At 45.9% G+C, this 16,882-nt stretch overlaps 3 protein-coding genes across 30 annotated transcripts in view; 2 read left to right on the top strand and 1 right to left on the bottom strand.

Moving 5' to 3' along the window:
- The window catches only part of SCUBE3 (signal peptide, CUB domain and EGF like domain containing 3), a 40,014-nt gene extending 32,019 nt beyond the window's left edge, over window positions 1-7,995 (top strand). For 5 of the 8 annotated variants that reach the window (XM_078000114.1, XM_028847645.2, XM_078000115.1 and 2 more), the window contains 3 exons: window positions 500-652; window positions 762-841; window positions 3,447-6,109. In XM_078000114.1, the coding sequence (XP_077856240.1) occupies window positions 500-652; window positions 762-841; window positions 3,447-3,596 (383 nt within the window). In that variant the 3' untranslated portion in view covers window positions 3,597-6,109. Of the gene's footprint in view, window positions 1-499; window positions 653-761; window positions 896-3,446 lie in introns of those variants that run through there. The other 3 variants (XM_028847647.2, XM_028847648.2, XM_028847649.2) reach the window with 2 other exon arrangements.
- The window catches only part of TCP11 (t-complex 11), a 143,149-nt gene extending 129,583 nt beyond the window's left edge, over window positions 1-13,566 (bottom strand). For 5 of the 6 annotated variants that reach the window (XM_078000231.1, XM_078000234.1, XM_078000244.1 and 2 more), the window contains exon 1: window positions 13,182-13,566. The gene's annotated coding sequence lies outside the window, so the exon portion shown is untranslated. The remainder of the gene's footprint in view (window positions 1-13,181) is intronic. The other variant, XM_078000232.1, reaches the window with a different exon arrangement.
- ZNF76 (zinc finger protein 76) overlaps window positions 13,546-16,882 on the top strand; it is a 36,008-nt gene continuing 32,671 nt past the window's right edge. For 9 of the 16 annotated variants that reach the window (XR_013416478.1, XM_015136198.3, XM_078000198.1 and 6 more), the window contains exon 1: window positions 13,829-13,952. The gene's annotated coding sequence lies outside the window, so the exon portion shown is untranslated. Of the gene's footprint in view, window positions 13,953-16,882 lie in introns of all 16 variants that reach the window. The other 7 variants (XM_078000202.1, XM_078000199.1, XM_078000196.1 and 4 more) reach the window with 2 other exon arrangements.

Here is a 16,882-nt window from a genome sequence, read left to right as displayed (position 1 = left end):
GCTGGGCCAGGGAAGGGCAGTCCAAATCTGGTTAAGGTGGAGAGACAGAGAGACTGATACAGGAAGAAGTGGGGCAGTGAAGTCACGGATCTATGAGGGTGAAACAGTGAGAGGCCTTTGGGAATAGAGAAGCTAACAAAGGAAAACAGCAATGATACATGTTTGATAGAGAACAGAGTTAAGAAAGCTAGCAGTGGAGCTAGAACTCCAATGGTGTTACATGTGTCACTTTACTATCCTGGCATTTTTGTCATTCTATTCATTTAAATGTCAAATTTATTACACTATGTGAGCGCCCAGGTATCAAGGAGGAATTGTGGAATGAGCCCAGTGGGCAATGGGAGAGGGTGTGGGGTAGGGTGTGTGTATGTGAAGGGGGAGCCTTTGTCAGAATGATTCTCTTGCCCCATACCCCCACCACCAGCTCTACAGCCCACGTTCTAGGAGGGCTTGGGTAGCCTGCCCTGCTGCTCTACTGACATGCTGCTTGCCTTCCCAGCATCCCCATCCTCCATTACCACTTATGAGACCTGCCAGACCTACGAGCGCCCCATTGCCTTCACTGCCCGTTCCAGGAAGCTCTGGATCAACTTCAAGACAAGCGAGGCCAACAGCGCCCGTGGCTTCCAGATCCCCTATGTTACCTATGATGGTGAGCCAAGGAGGTGGGTGAGAAGGGGAGGTACATCAGTTTTGAGAGGGAACCAGGAGAGCAGGAAGAGCTCCCGCCCCTGAGCCCCTCCCCTTGGTTGACTTTGCAGAAGATTATGAGCAGCTGGTAGAAGACATTGTGCGAGATGGCCGGCTCTATGCCTCTGAAAACCACCAGGAGATTTTAAAGGTGAGTGAATATTAACAATAATGATAGCTAACATTTAATGAGCATGTAACAAAACAATGTGCAGGCAATATGCTAAGTGCTTACATGAATATTCTCATTTGATAGACACAATACTCTATGAGGTAGGTGCTTTCTCCATTGCCTCCATTTCTCCATTCCTCATTACAGATGAGAAAACTGGGGCATAAAGAGTTAAAGAACCTGCCCCATGGTAAAGCTGGGATTTGAGCCCAAACCCATCCGACTGCAGCGTCACCCACACTATATTACACCTTGGGGAAAACTTGGAAGAAAAAGGGAAAGTGAGGAGAAGAAATGTACCTACCTCTTCCAAGAGACATAGGGAAAATGAAGTATAGAAAGATACTTTTGCATAAGTCCCTTCCTTCCCTTATGCCCTCCCCAGGCCCCATTAAGCAGCAGCAGATCGGCTGGGCACTGTGGCTCACGCCTGTAATCCCAGCACTTTGGGAGGCCAAGGCGGGTGGATCATATGAGGTCAGGAGTTTGAGACCAGCCTGGCCAACATGATGAAACCTCGTCTCTACTAAAAATACAAAATTAGCCGGGTGCAGTGGCAGGCGCCTGTAATCCCAGCTACTCAGAAGGCTGAGGCAGGAGAATTGCTTGAACCCAGGAGGCAGAGGTTGCAGTGAGCCAAGATGGCGCCATTGCACTCGGGCATGGGTAACAAGAGTGAGACTCTGTCTCAAAAAAACAAAAACAAAAAAAGCAGCAGATCTAGCACAGCTTTCTCAGAATCAATTTATGTACAGACTTGACAAGGAAAATAAATACTTCCAACATTGAAGAATGAACTAGATGCCCTGGGTCAGTGAATCCCAATTTGAGAAAATCTTCCTTAAGAAACTATAGTCTGGCCAGGCCCGGTGGCTCATGCCTGTAATCCCAGCACTTTGGGAGGCCGAGGTGGGTGGATCACGAGGTCAGGAGATTGAGACCATCCTGGCTAACACGGTAAAACCCCATCTCTACTAAAAATACAGAAAATTAGCCGGGTGCCGTGGCGACGCCTGTAGTCCCAGTTACACGGGAGGCTGAGGCAGGAGAATTGCTTGAACCTGGGAGGTGGAGCTTGCAGTGAGCCGAGATCGCCCCACTGCACTCCAGCCTGGGTGACAGAGCGAGACTCCGTCTCAAAGAAACTATAGTCTGGCTGGGCGCAGTGGATCACGCCTGTAATCCCAGGCGGGTAGATCGCCTGAGGTCAGGAGTTCCAGACCAGCCTGGCCAACGTAGTGAAACCCCATCTCTACTAAAAATACAAAAAATTAGCTGGGCGTGGTGGCAGGCACCTACAGTAATCCCAGCTACTCGGGACCCTGAGGCAGGAGAATCGCTTGGACCGGGGAGGCAGAGGTTGCAGTGAGCTGATATCATGCCATTGCACTCCAGCCTGGGCAGCAAGAGTTAGACTCAGTCTAAAATAAAAAAAAAGAAAAAAGAAAAGAAAAGAAACTATAGTCACAGTCATAGAATTATCCTTCATAAATTATCATTGCAAAGAAGTAGTAGCAAAATTTTTTATATTATCATCAAAATAAAAGCCTTGACAACAAAAATTGCCTAGAACTTGCAGACTTCAAAGAATATACTTTAAACAATACTTTTCAAACATTTTTAAAGCATCTGAACCCTTATTTCATTCAAATCAAATGTACTGTGGAATTCCAACACATAAAGCAGTATAGCTGTTCTGATTAAAGTGGGGTAAGAGGCTGAAACCCCTACTTCTTATTTGAAAAATCCACTGATGCCGTGGAAGGAGCACCAGCCTAGGAGCCAGAAGATCTGAGTTTTAATGCACAGTGCCTGGCACCTAGTAGGCTCTCCACATACCATGCTGCTGTTGCAGACAGGGTGGTCAGGAAAGGTTTCTAAGGAGAAGAGACCCAAATGAGGTAAAAGGGCTCCCCATTAGATGAGGGAGGAGCATTCCAAGCTAAGGAGCATGGGAGCAATTTAGTGTGTTCAGAAATCTCAAGAAGGTTAGTGTGGCTCAACAGAGGGAGCAAGAGTGGAGGTGGAAAGCAAGACACAGATCACATTCAGCCTATGGACCATGCAAGGGACTCAGCTTTACTCTGAGTGATAAAAGAAACCAAAGAAGACTTTCAAACAGGAAAAAGATGAACTAATTAAAAACACAAAAAGTCACTCTGGCTGCTGTGGGGAGAAGAGTCTGTGGAGGGACAAAGACAGAAACATGGAGACCAGTTAGGAGGCTACTACAGTACTCCAAGTCAGAGATGATGGTGGCTTGGGAAGATGATAAGAAGTGGTCAGACCCAGACATATTTTGAAGGTAGAGTGAATAGGATTTGCTATACTTGTAAGCAAGAAAGAGGATTCAAGGATGGCTCCAAGGATTGGGGCCTAAGCAACAGAAGGATGGAGCTGCCACTGACTCAGTTGCGGAATTCCAGAATAGGGGCAGATGTTGGGAATGGGAATCCAGAGTTGCCCTCTGGATATATTCAGTGTAGGATGCCTAGTAGACATCAAGAAGGGCTGCTGAGTCATGGTGTTCCTCTTTCCCACCCCCGACGCTGAGGCTGACATTGATCCCTGCCATCCTTTGCAGGACAAGAAGCTCATCAAGGCCTTCTTTGAGGTGCTAGCCCACCCCCAGAACTACTTCAAGTACACAGAGAAACACAAGGAGATGCTGCCAAAATCCTTCATCAAGCTGCTCCGCTCCAAAGTTTCCAGCTTCCTGAGGCCCTACAAATAGTAATCCTAGGCTCAGAGACCCAATTTTTTAAGCCCCCAGACTCCTTAGCCCTCAGAGCCGGCAGCCCCCTACTCTCAGACAAGGAACTCTCTCCTCTCTTTTTGGAGGGAAAAAAAAGTATCACTACACAGACCAGGCACTCTCCCTTTATGTCCTTCTAGTTTCCTTTCTTTGTCTCTCTCTGCCTGCCTCTCTACTGTTTCCCTTTTCTAACATGCTCCCTAGAAAAGCCATTCAGTACTGGCTCTAGTCCCCCTGAGAAGTAAAGAAACAGTACAGCCCCTTCCACTGCCCATTTTACCAGCTCACATTCCTGACCCCATAAGCTTGGAAGGGTGCTAAAAGGCCCATGAAGGAAGTGGGTCTGGTGGGGAATGGGGAGGGGAAAGAAGGGCTTCTGCCATTATAGGGTTGTGCCTTGCTAGTCAGGAGCCAAAATGTCCCCTGGCTCTGCTCCCTAGGGTGATTCTAACAGCCCAGGGTCCTGCCAAAGAAGCCTTTGATGTACAGGCTTAATGCCAGCACCAGTCCTCTGGGGCACATGGTTTGAGCTCTGTACTTCCCACATGGCCAGCTTTCTTGTCTATACAGATCCTCTCTTTCTTTCCCCACATGTCTGCCTGGGGTCTACTCCATAAGGGTTTACAAATGGCCCACAACACTGAGTTAGTGGACACCGGCTAAATGAGGAAAAGCAGCAGGCATTGTCATGTTAAATGCCCCGCTGTAGCTCCCTGAGAGAAGGACTGTAGCTCTGCAGGACAGAAACCAGGTTTTAAAGCATTGCCAAAAAAAAAAAAGAAAACAGAAAGAAAAAAATGTATCATCTAAAGGACTAGACACAGAACAATTGGAAGTCAACTTCAAACACCAATCCCTTTTCTTACTTGTCTTCCCTGGCCCAGCCACCTCCTCGGCCCCATGTGATGCTCCCTGGGGGAGCCCTACTCCTCTTGCTACATGTTGTCCTTAAAGAAACATGGCTATTGACCTGAAGCCAGCCTAGGCCTTGCCCTACAGTTGTTTTTCCCTTGTAGCCCCAGCTGGCTTGTGGGCTTCACCAAAGAGGACCCCACTCTGCAGCCAGCCTGGAGCCACCTACCTCTGGCCTCAGGCTGTGGGCAGCAAAAGGAATGTGTGTGCACTTGGCGAGCCTCCTGCCCACCCTGTCCACACCTAATAAGTGCAATCATTTTGAGTCTTTCTATGTTGTCTAGACGGAGGGGTTTTTGTTTTCTGGGTTTGTTTTTTGTTTTTGTTTCTTTTTCCTCTACTAGCAAAACCCTATTTATAGCTGCCCAAGAGAAAAGAGTATATGTTTGGAGTGGAAGAAAATCGGTTTTGAATCTCATGAACCTTGAGTGCTGGAGCATCTGATCTGTCTCTGTGCCACCAACTGGCCACCTAGAGCCCTTGGCTGTGGTAATCCAGGGTAATTGTGCAGAGGCATCTAATGTGTAGGAAAGTAATTCTGGGGATTTGATGGAGCAGGAAGGAGAGAGACCTATGTTTGCTAAACCAATCCTGCTATCCCTATGCCTCTCCATGGAGTCAGCATGGACCTCATGATTGTAGAGGCCAATGGAACTGGTCAGTGATTCTCTACCCCAAGTAGGGAAAACCTCCATCTTTTCCCTGTCTTCATTCTGTTATCCCCTGGTGTACACATGGAAGAGGACCAGGACATACCACCTGGGGATGGGCTGACTCAGGGTCCTGAGGCCAGAGACAAAGCTGTGGGAGCCAAGAATAAGACAGAAGGCATCAGATTATTTGCCTGGCTCTGGTCACTTCCCTCTTAAAGTTGACTTCAAGCTTAGCTTCCTCAACTACTGTTTTTCAAAATGAAGAAAGAATCAAATGGAAGAAGAATCAAGTCCATGCCCAAGCCCAAAGCCTGCACACATTCTGCCCTTAATCCAAATGCTGCCTATAAAATTATTTTCTGTTTTCTCACCCTAGCTCCCCCAAAGCTGTAGTCCCAATCAATCAAAGGCTACCAACTGACTCCTCAGGTTCATTACTTTTTAAAATTTTTTTATTTTTTTAACTCCCCTGGTAACTCACAGAACAGCTCAGATTCATTTCTAGGTGACTGTCCTAGGCTACTGCTCCCCCAGGAGACTCAACACTAAATAAAGGAGTCTGACCCCCTACCCTCCCATCGGTAGCATTCATCAGCCAAAATGGCCATAGCAGTAGGTAGCCAATGACACAGCTAGATTCCCTGACAACCATTAGCCAACATCATGGCCCTTGTGGGTAAAGTGTCTGGCTACCTTTGTCTTTCTGGGTCAAGGAGGGCCACTGTAAAGATGCAAAATGGCTGCTTCCAAACACGGGAAATGGTCATTTAGTAGGAGTGTCTCTGTACTTCCCAGGAAGCACCATGAAAACTTCTTTAATCAACTCTGACTATCCTAATTCTCCACCAGAAGCTAGGATACCTTTTTTTTTTTTTTTTTTTTTTTTTTTTCCCGAGATGGAGTCTCGCTCTCTCGCCCAGGCTGGAGTGCAATGGTGCTCTCTCGGCCTACTGCAACCTCCGCCTCCCGGACTGAAGCAATTCTGCCTTGGCCTCCCCAGTAGCTAGGATTACAGGTGTGCACCACCAAGCCCAGATAATCTTTGTATTTTTAGTAGATACGGGGTTTCACCATGTTGCCAGGCTGGTCTTGAACTCCTGACCTCAGGTGATCCACCCACCTTGGCCTCCCAAAGTGCTGGGATTACAGGCATGAACCACCGCGCCCAGCCTAGGATAACTTTCTGATTCCTCTCTGCCAGCCGTTTTGCATCTCTTGGAAAGCCAAACAGTGACCATGCTTCTCAACATATGCCTTCAGGGTCTGGCTTCTCCTTTCTCCCTTCCTTTGCTGTGACACCATACATACATATATACAAATACACATCCTCCAACCATTTATTCCATGGTTTATGAGACCTGCAAATGAGTTCCACAGTGTGGAAGGCATAGACCACTAGGCTTCTTAATTGATGTCAAGGCAGATCTTGGTGAGCAGGTAAAAACCTGCTATTGTCCACCAAGTTTAATTTAGGTCCTCCAAGTTGGAGGGTTCAGAACCCAGGCAAAGCTGCTGCTGAACCTATGGAGGAGGCTGGCCCTGGGACATCAAACTAGGGGTTAAGTGGATTGAATGAGGAGTCAATGCTCAGGGACGTTCTAGGTCTTTACAGGTCAGACAGGAGAGGTTTCTACCATTGGAGGGAAATGGAAAGATGGTATAAATAGGAACCCTTCATGAAGCAACCCAGAGGCCTTTCTGCAGGGTACGGTGTGGGGCTACAGTACTGTGGGGCCTCCATTCATCTTAATACAAAACCTCCAAAACCTCACCTGCTCTGAGCCTGGAAATGGGAGGGCTTCACGCACCAAGTGATGCATACCAGAAAGGCACTTATATCCTCAGCAACATGGCAGTTCCTCTTTACTTCTCTGCCTCCTTCTTTCTATATTATCAGGCCATGCCTATTCCTGCAACCTGAGACAACTCTTGGAGTCAGAAGAAAACTGACCAGATCCTGGTTGTGAGCTGCCTGCCCCAGGCCTAGAAATCCCCAAAGGCTGGCACTGAGCTGTGACTGCTTTAACAGCCCCCAAGATTTGGTCAGTTTGAGGTGGTAGAGACTCAGATTCGTTGCTGAAAGTTCAGTAACACAGTCCTGGTCTTTGGCCCTAGAGAAACTTTTTATATATGAGAAATGTTCTCTATATACATGTTTGAGGTGACTCTGGAATGGATTATGAGGTCATATCTCAAAATGTCAGAAAACGTTATAGAGGCATTCAAACTTTTGTATTTGCTGTTTAACCTCAATATTACAGCCACAAACAAGGAGTACCAAGACAAAGTATAACTGACCATAAGCAGAACATGTTAACTCTCCAGGTTTCTTTCTTAAGCACAGTAAGAGAAAAGTGGGAGCAAACAACACAAGCATATTTTTACATTTGACCCGTCTCAAAAGTAGCACACCCTATCCTTGTGCCATTATTTGTACAAGGAAATATATGATTAGAAGGAACAGAACCCCCAGTGGTCATCAGCTTTTTTAGACACCACAGGCTGTAGCAGTTTGAACAAACTGAAAACTTTATTCTCCTGTGTGAGCTGAACTCAAGTTTCAGAATAATCATCACCATGTGGGAGGCTTTTTGTTAAATGCAGAAGAAATCTCAAAATATTGTATTTATATCTGCCTTCCACTGCTGCCAATTTAGTAAGCATCTCCTACACAATCAACAATAAACAGCAAATGATGCAGTTCATAGAGTATTTTGCACTTGGGGAAAAATATGTATCTGAATTGTAAAAAGAAATGTTTGGATTTTGTATGTCTTTTTTATTATTATTAAAATACTAAATGAAACTCCTCAGCCCGGCATCTTTTCCTCTATCTCAATAGCTTATCCTAGAGCCAGAAAAAGCCTTGAGGAGACAATGTCTTCTAGCTTCCAGATAAAACCCAAAATTTTTGGCAACTCATCCCTAATGATTTTAAAATTTGAAAAGGCTTGTCTTTTGTCTATCCTTAAAAGCAGTATCAAGTATTATCTCCTGAGGGGAATCTAAGGAGTGGGGGAAATTTATTGTTCCGCCTCACCACAGTATAGTCCACAACAGCTGGCCAGCCCACAGGTGGTTCAGCACCTCCCTAGTCAAGATGTCCACCTCTAGGAAAGCGCCAGCACTGAGGGTCACCCAGTGTCAATCTTTGTATGCAGTACACTCTTAGCCACCAAATAGTATTGTGACATACAGATCATTTGGTTACTACCACCATCACTACTTCTACAGGGCACAAGAAAGCAATCTCCAATCTCTTTTATCAATGAACAGTCCCAATTTCTAGGCTCAGAGATGATAGATAAAACTTAGCTGTCGCAATTATATAATTCCCTGACATGAAATTTTATTGGATTTAATATCTACATGATATAGCCATTTAAGAGTATAACTTGAGGAACAAGGAAAAATCTACCTAATCAAAAAACATGTTGGGGTGGCCTATCAGAATCTTAAACTTACCCTTTAGCATCTATAATGAAGATATAGATGAAGTACCTTCATTCCATAATTACTGAGCTCCTATTATATGCCAGGTAGTGAGCACTTGCTCATCAGCTCATTGACAATAGCCATGCTCAAGATCCACACTCCTCATGTAACTTTCTGATTATAACTGATCTTCCCAGATAAGATTTCCCCAACAGGGGCAATAATCCAGTTCACTTGCTGGCTATAAGTATAAAAGAATGCACTAGCATTCTATTATGTACATTAACTTCCTATGAGTTTGATTTAATGTGACAAAACATGAACACCTTTGTGTGGACTGACCCAAAATCACACTTCTAGAACTGCAAAGCCAAGGACTGTATCCATGACCTTCACACTATACGAACTTGGAGCCATTCTCTTTGACTTCTCTCATAAGTCACTTCTATTCCAAGAACAACAAGTCTTCCTCCTTACTTCCTAGGACATTTGCTTTGGCGTCTCAAAATAATGTATAGTCAGGGACACTGGAGTTTTGATATTCCTATATTAAGAAGTGTTCCAAGTGGGGTACATGAAGATTTTCCTAGGGTATGTGAAGACTGCAAGGAATACCCAGGCAATAGCCTCAAATCAGTCTGAGGAGAGTTTTAAAGGAATAAATTTCCAGATCTTCATCTTCCCTATAAAATATTTTCTAAAACCAGGCCAGGTGCACTGGCTCACACCTGTAATCCCAGCACTTTGGGAGGCTGTGGTGGGCGGATCACCTGAGGTAAGAGTTCGAGACCAGCCTGGCCAACATAGTGAAACCCTGTCTTTACTAAAAATACAAAAATTAACCGGGTGTGGTGGTGCACACCTGTAATCACAGCTACCCAGGAGGCTGAGGCAGGAGAATCACTTGAACCTAGGAAGGGGAGGTTGCAGTGAGCTGAATTGGGCCACTGCACTCTAGCCTGAGTAACAGAGCAAGACTCCATCTCAGGAAAAAAAAAAAAAAAAAAAGATAGCTGGGTGTGGTGGCAGGCACCTGTAATCCCAGCTACTTGGCAGGCTGAGGCATGAGAATCGCTTGAACCCAGAAGGCAGAGGTGGCACTAAGGCGAGGTCGTGCCACTGTACTCCAGCCTGGGCAACAGGAGCGAAACTTCATCTCAAAAAAAAAAGCCAGGCACGGTGGCTCATGCCTGTAATCCTCGCACTTTGGGAGGCCGAGGCAGGCAGATCACGAGGTCAGGAGTTTGAGACCAGAATGACCAACATGGTGAAACCCCATCTCTACTAAAAATACAAAAATTAGCTGGGCGTGGTGGCTACTCAGCTACTCAAGAGGCTGAGGCAGGAAAATCGCTTAAACCTGGGAGGCGAAGGTTACAGTGAGCTGAGATCGGGCCACTGCACTCCAGCCTGGGTGACAGAGCGAGACTCTGTCTCAAAAAAAAAAAAAAAAAAAATCTAAAACCAATCCGTTTGGGAGCCAGCTGACATATTCATGCACATTCTCCATTCTACCACTGCCCCCACTTTCACCATAGTCCTTGTCCTACTTTACAAAAGAGGTAGTATCTCTCCCCTACACTGAATTTTGATGCATGGTCCAGGGTGTAAAAAACTGGGGAGCTGGGAGGGAGCAATTATTTTCCACTTCATATCAAAATATTCCCATTGTAATCAGTTTTCCTATTTTATCTTATAAAATGTTTATTATTTTCTACCTCCTAGTAAAAAATGAAATTGCTAGCTGCTCAATTATTTCTTAGCAAATATAGCTTTCCTTTCTAAAAAATACAGAAGAAAAAAATTTGTGTAACAAGATTATTAGTTATTTCTGATTTTTAGACATGATTCTCATTTAATTGTTCCCAAAAGCTGAACAACAAGAGTTTGATGACAGCAGGTACACACATTTACGAAGGGAATATATGCCTCCTATATGACTTCTCAAAACTGATGGATTTAACTATACATTATACAGCATTATTCCTAATTATATGACAAACAGTACTATCTCATTTTTACCATTTACTATGTTAATAGTAGGTCTAAATAATTTTAATATTGACTGGTTTATTACTGGTCCATTTTATAAGCTATAATCATTTATTCCCTAATAATTGTTATAATATTCCTCAAAATGAATGTTAACATATTTATCTGAATGGAAGAATAAAGTCAGACATTTTTCTAACAGAAAGTAGGTCTGATTTGGCTGATTGGTTTGAAATGAAAACTGGCTTTGCCAATTCCACAAATGGCAGTTGTTTTCTATACAGTGAATGAGCTGAATCTGCATTTCAGTTTAACAAAAAGATCTTGAAAACATGTAATAATAAAAGAATTTTATCAAAAAATATTGTGTTGGCAAAGAAGTATGGAAATCAATATCTGATTAACAAAGTGTCTCTGAGTGTAAATGTCACAGATAATTAATAATCATGTTTAATAAAACTGAAACTGAGACTCTAAATCCTTTTGGAAGTTCAATGGTTTCTAATCCTTTGCTTTTAACAAAATTAAAAGACTCTATTTGATAGTATTTGATAATATTAATAGATCACTCTGTGATTGTTGGCATATAATTTAGAAGTTCAAAGACTCAAAAAATATCATTGTAACAAATCTCTTCCTTTCCCAGTTGTGGAAACAAGGTTTCTCAATGCTCATATCTATAAAAATAAAAAACAGGTAAAGGATTGATGTTGCACCTTATCTCCTTCTACCATTAGGTAATATTAATCCATGAATACCTGAACTAATTGGGGAGAAACACCATATTTCTCATTAAAAGATGCAGTTTCAATAAAAATTGTACTTTTTAGGTTTCACAAGTCATAAAAATGTTAAAAATATTTAGGAAAATTTAGTAAATATTTAGTAATATTTAGTAAAAAAAAAAAAGTTTAGTAAATTATATACTAATAATTACAGGAAGTGAATGGAATTAGAAGTTTAAGGAGAAAGAGAACCATATGAAATTTCTGTTGAAGCACTTGTTCATATATTTTTAAGTGGATGATGGTAGGCATTAGATTTTTACGGTACTTGGAATCCACCGGATACTTTTTTTTTTATTGAGACAGAGTCTTGCTCTGTCACCCAGGCTAGAGTACGATCTCAGCTCACACTGCAACCTCCACCTCCCGGGTTCAAGTGATTCTCCTCAGCCTCAGCCTCCCAAGTAGCTAGGACTACAGGCACACACCACTATGCCCGGCTAATTTTTGTATTTTTAGTAGAGACGGGGTTTCACCATCTTGGCCAGGCTGGTCTCGAACTCCTGACCTCGGGATCCACAATATATATATTGCTATGGAAAAAGGGTGGTTCGAAAGGGACAAACTCAGGTACAGCCTGAGTTCTATTCCCTGCTGTATTTCTAACCCTCAATTCATATTAGAGGAGCTACTTAATCCTCTCTCTGTATCTATAAGGTATTTTCTTTTTCTTTTCTTTTTTTTTTTGAGACGGAGTCTCACACTGTTGCCCGTGCTGGAGTGCAATGGTGCGATCTCGGCTCACTGCAACCTCGGCCTCCCAGGTTCAAGCAATTCTCCTGCCTCAGCCTCCCAAGTAGCTGGGATTACAGGCGCCCGCCACCACGCCCAGCCCATTTTTTGTATTTTTTGTATTTTTAGTAGAGAGGGTTTCCCTATGTTGGCCAGGCTGGTCTCGAGCTCCTGACCTCGTGATCCGCCCGCCTCAGCCTCCCAAAGTGCTGAGATTACAAGCGTGAGCCACCGCGCCCGGCCTGTAAGTTATTTTCTATGGTAAATAACTTGTCAAACTTCCACCAAAAAGGAATGGAAAGAGGGCAGCATAGTGGCCAGGCAGTTTATTTCCACACTGAGAGATATAGAAGGGATTAATTCTAATCACAGGAATTCTAACCATCAGTTGCCACTCACTGGCCTACCTAAACTTAACTCTGGTCCCAGCCAGAACAAATCAGATCAGGAAGAAGGGATGTCTAAGACTAAAAGTGGGGCTTCCTAGTTAAGCTCTTCAGGCAGGAGAGGAAAAGGACGCCCGTGTCCCCAAAGACATCTTTAGCTGCCACAAGCCCCAAACCCCGTACTTTGTAACTGTGTCTAGTTTACGTCCTTTAAAAATTATTCTTATTAAGTTAAATTGTTTTCGGAGCGGGGAAGACACAAAAGAAACCAGTTGAAGTTCTGAAAGGATAGAAAGGGGAAAGTTTCTCACCTCATTCCTCCAGGCACCCAGTTCCTCTCCTAAAAGGCAATCTTTACCAGTTCCTTCTCTAACTCCCCTCCTTTTAATTTGATTTTTTACTGAAAGCTCGCTCCCTTTTAATTTTCCCTCAGGTTTCTGAAAATTTCCCAATCGCAGCCCCTCCTAGCAGGGAAACAGTAAAGGGGCTTGGTTTTTATGTTCACCCCAAAGCAAGCCTACAAAAGGGAGTAGCCGGTTGCGAGCCTGACGGTGGGGCTGACGGGGGAATGAGAGAGAACCTGAGAGGACCGCCAGGGCGCCCTCCCTGAGGAGGCGAGTCCCTCACCGCCCCTCTATATCGTCCTTTGCAATAAGGAGCTCTTAATACCTGCAACTGCTTCCTTCAAGGGGTGGCTCGAAGATCAGTAGGCAAGGCCTGCGGACTGCGCACCTTAAAGCGCTTCGGGACCGTAAGACAGTGACTGCTGAGCGCGCGGCCGGGAAGAAGCCTGGGGGCTCTGAGCTCGGAGGACAGAGACGGAAGCCCCGGCCTGCGTCCCTCACAACCTGCGCCTCCAGTCCTCCTGCGCTACTCCCGAAGCGCACCTTCTCGCCCGCAGGCCACGGAAGTGACAGCGCAGAGCCCTTGCGGCCTCCGCCACCTCCTCACGCTTCAGATGGACCGAATCCTTGGAAAGGACAGGTAGCGATTTCCGATTGCTATAGCGACGACCCGGCTCCGAGCTGCGCCCGGGCCCTGACCCGGGCGTCGTGACGTCAGCACGCCTTCCCTGGGCGCTCAGCCTCTCTGGCCATGCGTCACCCCGGCCTGGGGGAGGGGCGGGGCTCCGAGGAGCTCGGTTCAGATCTCGGCGGCCTGGGCTCCAGGAGCCCCGGAACGAGGATAAGTTGGATGGCTGCCGCGGCGAAGCGGGGGGCGGGGTGGAGCGTGCCCGGTATTTTCTATACGGGTTCCGGGGCCCGGTAGAGGCGCGCCAAGAGGAGAGGAAAGTGCGGCGGCCCTGGAACCTGGATATCGCGCGAGGCAAGCTGCGCGCGGGCGGGCGGGCTATGGCGCAGGCGGGTTGTGGGGCCGGCGCTGGTGGCGGGGCCCGGTGCATGGCGGTCTGTCGGCGGAGTCGCCCTCGGGGGCTGTCAGGTTGGTGGCTGCGGGAAGAATGGGTCCACCATGCCCAGGGCGGGAGTCCGGGCGGGCGCAGGGCCCCGGGAAGGTCCCGAGCCCGGCGTGCCCACCTCCCTCCGGCCTTAGCAGGGCGGCCTGGCCGCTGGACCGCGGCCGGGCCCCCTTCCCCACCCAGGGTCCCTGCCCCTCTTTTCCGCCCTGCGGCTCCTCCCCCATGACTCCCAAACCCCACCCCGTGACGGCGCCCGCCTCCACCCCTGTGACCCCACACCCCACCCACTGACCCCAAGACCTCACCAGGTAACCGTTGGTTATTATTCATTGGCTGCTAACCCAGGAATTTCGCCAGCACTTCTCAGAGACCCACCAACCACTGACTCCCTCGGTTTTAATCCGATAACTCACATGACCCTAAGATCCCCACACTCCTCCTTAGTGACCCCCAAACCTGGGTGACCCTCCTGGCCCGGTAACCCTCCAATTCGACCCTGTGTTCCCCACAAACTCGGTGACTCCCTTCAAAACTGCTGGCAACTCCTAAGCCCTACTCCAATAGTTTTCCACCCACTCATCTACACAGCCCTCAGTATCCTTGCCCTGTAGCCCTATGACCCTCATTCCACGTCTGCCTTTATCCTAAAATCACCCCCACTGGCATCTCTCTCTGCCCTCCCAGCCCTTCAGTGTCAATCAGCACATGACTTACAAGCGTCCAGCACCTTTCTGGTGCTGAGGAGGATGTAGAGATTAATATGAAGTAGTAATAATTGGAGTCATCAGAGAATTCTGGATCAATCCAGAGTCCAGTCAATCCAGTGTGTGGTCCCAACTCTGTCACTGCTGTGCTTTAGAAACCTGGGAGAAGTCCCCTCCTCAGTCTGGACCTTAGTTTCTCAAAATGACTGTGATGAGGTTGGGTTAGATGATCTTTGAGTTTCCTTCCATCTGTGAAATTGTGAAATTCTGCAATTCTCAGTCAAGATAATAATTTTTTGCAATCATTTTTGTACCCCACCCTGGAAGTTTCCTCTTGTAACCTCACCCCAGGATCTGCTTGCATCATGAACCTTACTCCCTCATTCCCAGATCACCCTCTTCACTCTTAATAGTGCATACCTATTTCCCTTGATCAGGCCCCATTAGTTAACATGTTTGCAAAGCAGCATAGCAGAGTGCTTCATTTGGGGGCATTGAGTTCATAACAAACCTAGGTTCCAGTCTGATTCTGGCCCTCCAGCTATGGGACTTGGGGTATATTATTTAGCCTGTCTTAACTTCAGTCCCCACCTCTGCTAAGGGAGGAAAATAGTGGTGCCTGACATAACACATGTAAAGCACCAGGCACCATGCCTGGCACATGGGAACTCAGCATGAGCTGTTGTTAGAAATGAGATGCTCCTATGGATCTTACTCTGTCCTGAATGCTAGGGATTCAACAGACTGAACATGTGGCCCATACCTTGCATTATATTGCTACTACTGACATCTTGGAATCCCTATCTTCTCATCTCTGCTGTAGCCTCACTTCTGTGGTTCTTTACCCTGATTTTTGCTTCAATAACGATTGGCTTGCTGAATACCTACTGTGTGCCAAGCTCTGGATATATAAGTTAAATTTACCTCTCAACAGCCCCAAGAGTTTATTATTATTATTATTATTTTTTTTTTTTTTTTTTTTTTTGAGACGGAGTCTCATGCTGTTGCCCAGGCTGGAGTGCAGTGGCGCGATCTCGGCTCACTGCAAGCTCCGCCTCCCGGGTTCCCGCCATTCTCCTGCCTCAGCCTCCTGAGTAGCTGGGACTACAGGCGCCCGCCACCGCGCCCGGCTAATTTTTTGTATTTTTAGTAGAGACGGGGTTTCACTGTGGTCTCGATCTCCTGACCTTGTGATCTGCCCGCCTCGGCCTCCCAAAGTGCTGGGATTACAGGCTTGAGCCACCGCGCCCGGCCAAGAGTTTATTATTATTATGTCTTCCATTTTCCCATATTTTTGTTTGGTTGGTTGGTTGGTTTTAGAGAAATGAACCAGAAACTCACACAGCTAAGTAGCAGAGCTAAGATTTGAACCCACAGTTTAAAAAAAAAAACAGAACAAAACCAAACCCTACTCCATTGCCTGTCTTTCCCCCAAACGTACTCAACCTCAGCTCCTTGTTCCTTATTTTCTAGTAATTCCTAAATCCAACATCAGCTCATTCCTTGATCCCCAAGGTTTCTGGTCTTGAGCTCCTAGCCTCAAGGGATCCTCCCACCTTAGCCTCTCAAGTAGTTGAGATTATAGGCATGAGCCACCGATACTGGCCCTGACCCTCAAGGTTTCTGTTACCCTTTGCCACATAAGTTGGTGAGTTTCTCATCCTGCTGTTCATAACTTTTGATCTCATATCCCCTGAAACCCCTGCACCTTGTAGGGGAGGGAAAGTATCCTTTTAGGTTCATGGCTTAGGCCCCTATAACAAAAGAAAGATTTAATGAGAAGATTATACACATTTATTTAATGTAAGTTTTATGTGACAGGAGCCTTCATAAGGAAATGAAGACCCAAAGAAATGATTAAACTTGTGTATTTTTATACTAGATTTGATGAAGAGTGGATAGTTGTGGGAAAAAAATGCAAAAAGGGTAATATCAAATAGTAGTAAACTGGGAGAAACTTAGCAAGGCCTGTTTGTTCAGACTCCTGTCTGCGTCCCTGTGTCTTCACAGATAAGGATACTCCTTTCCTCTGAGTGCAGGGAGGGCACCTCTCTGTGAGGGTATTATGACCTGCTTCAGGGGAAAGTCAGAAAAATCCTTCCTAGGTTTTGTGATCTGCTTCAGGGGAGAAGAGCCTTGGAGAAAGAGAGAGTGACCTTCCTACTGCCATTTTTTCAAGTTGCCCTATTTTGGAGTATCTTGAACCCAGTCAACTTCTCTCTTCATCCTTTGCCCAAATATCTCTTGTT

The sequence above is a fragment of the Macaca mulatta genome, chromosome 4 (genome assembly GCF_049350105.2).
Source record: "Macaca mulatta isolate MMU2019108-1 chromosome 4, T2T-MMU8v2.0, whole genome shotgun sequence".
Taxonomy (NCBI): Eukaryota; Metazoa; Chordata; class Mammalia; order Primates; family Cercopithecidae; genus Macaca; species Macaca mulatta.
This window is presented reverse-complemented; position numbering and strand designations above follow the sequence as displayed.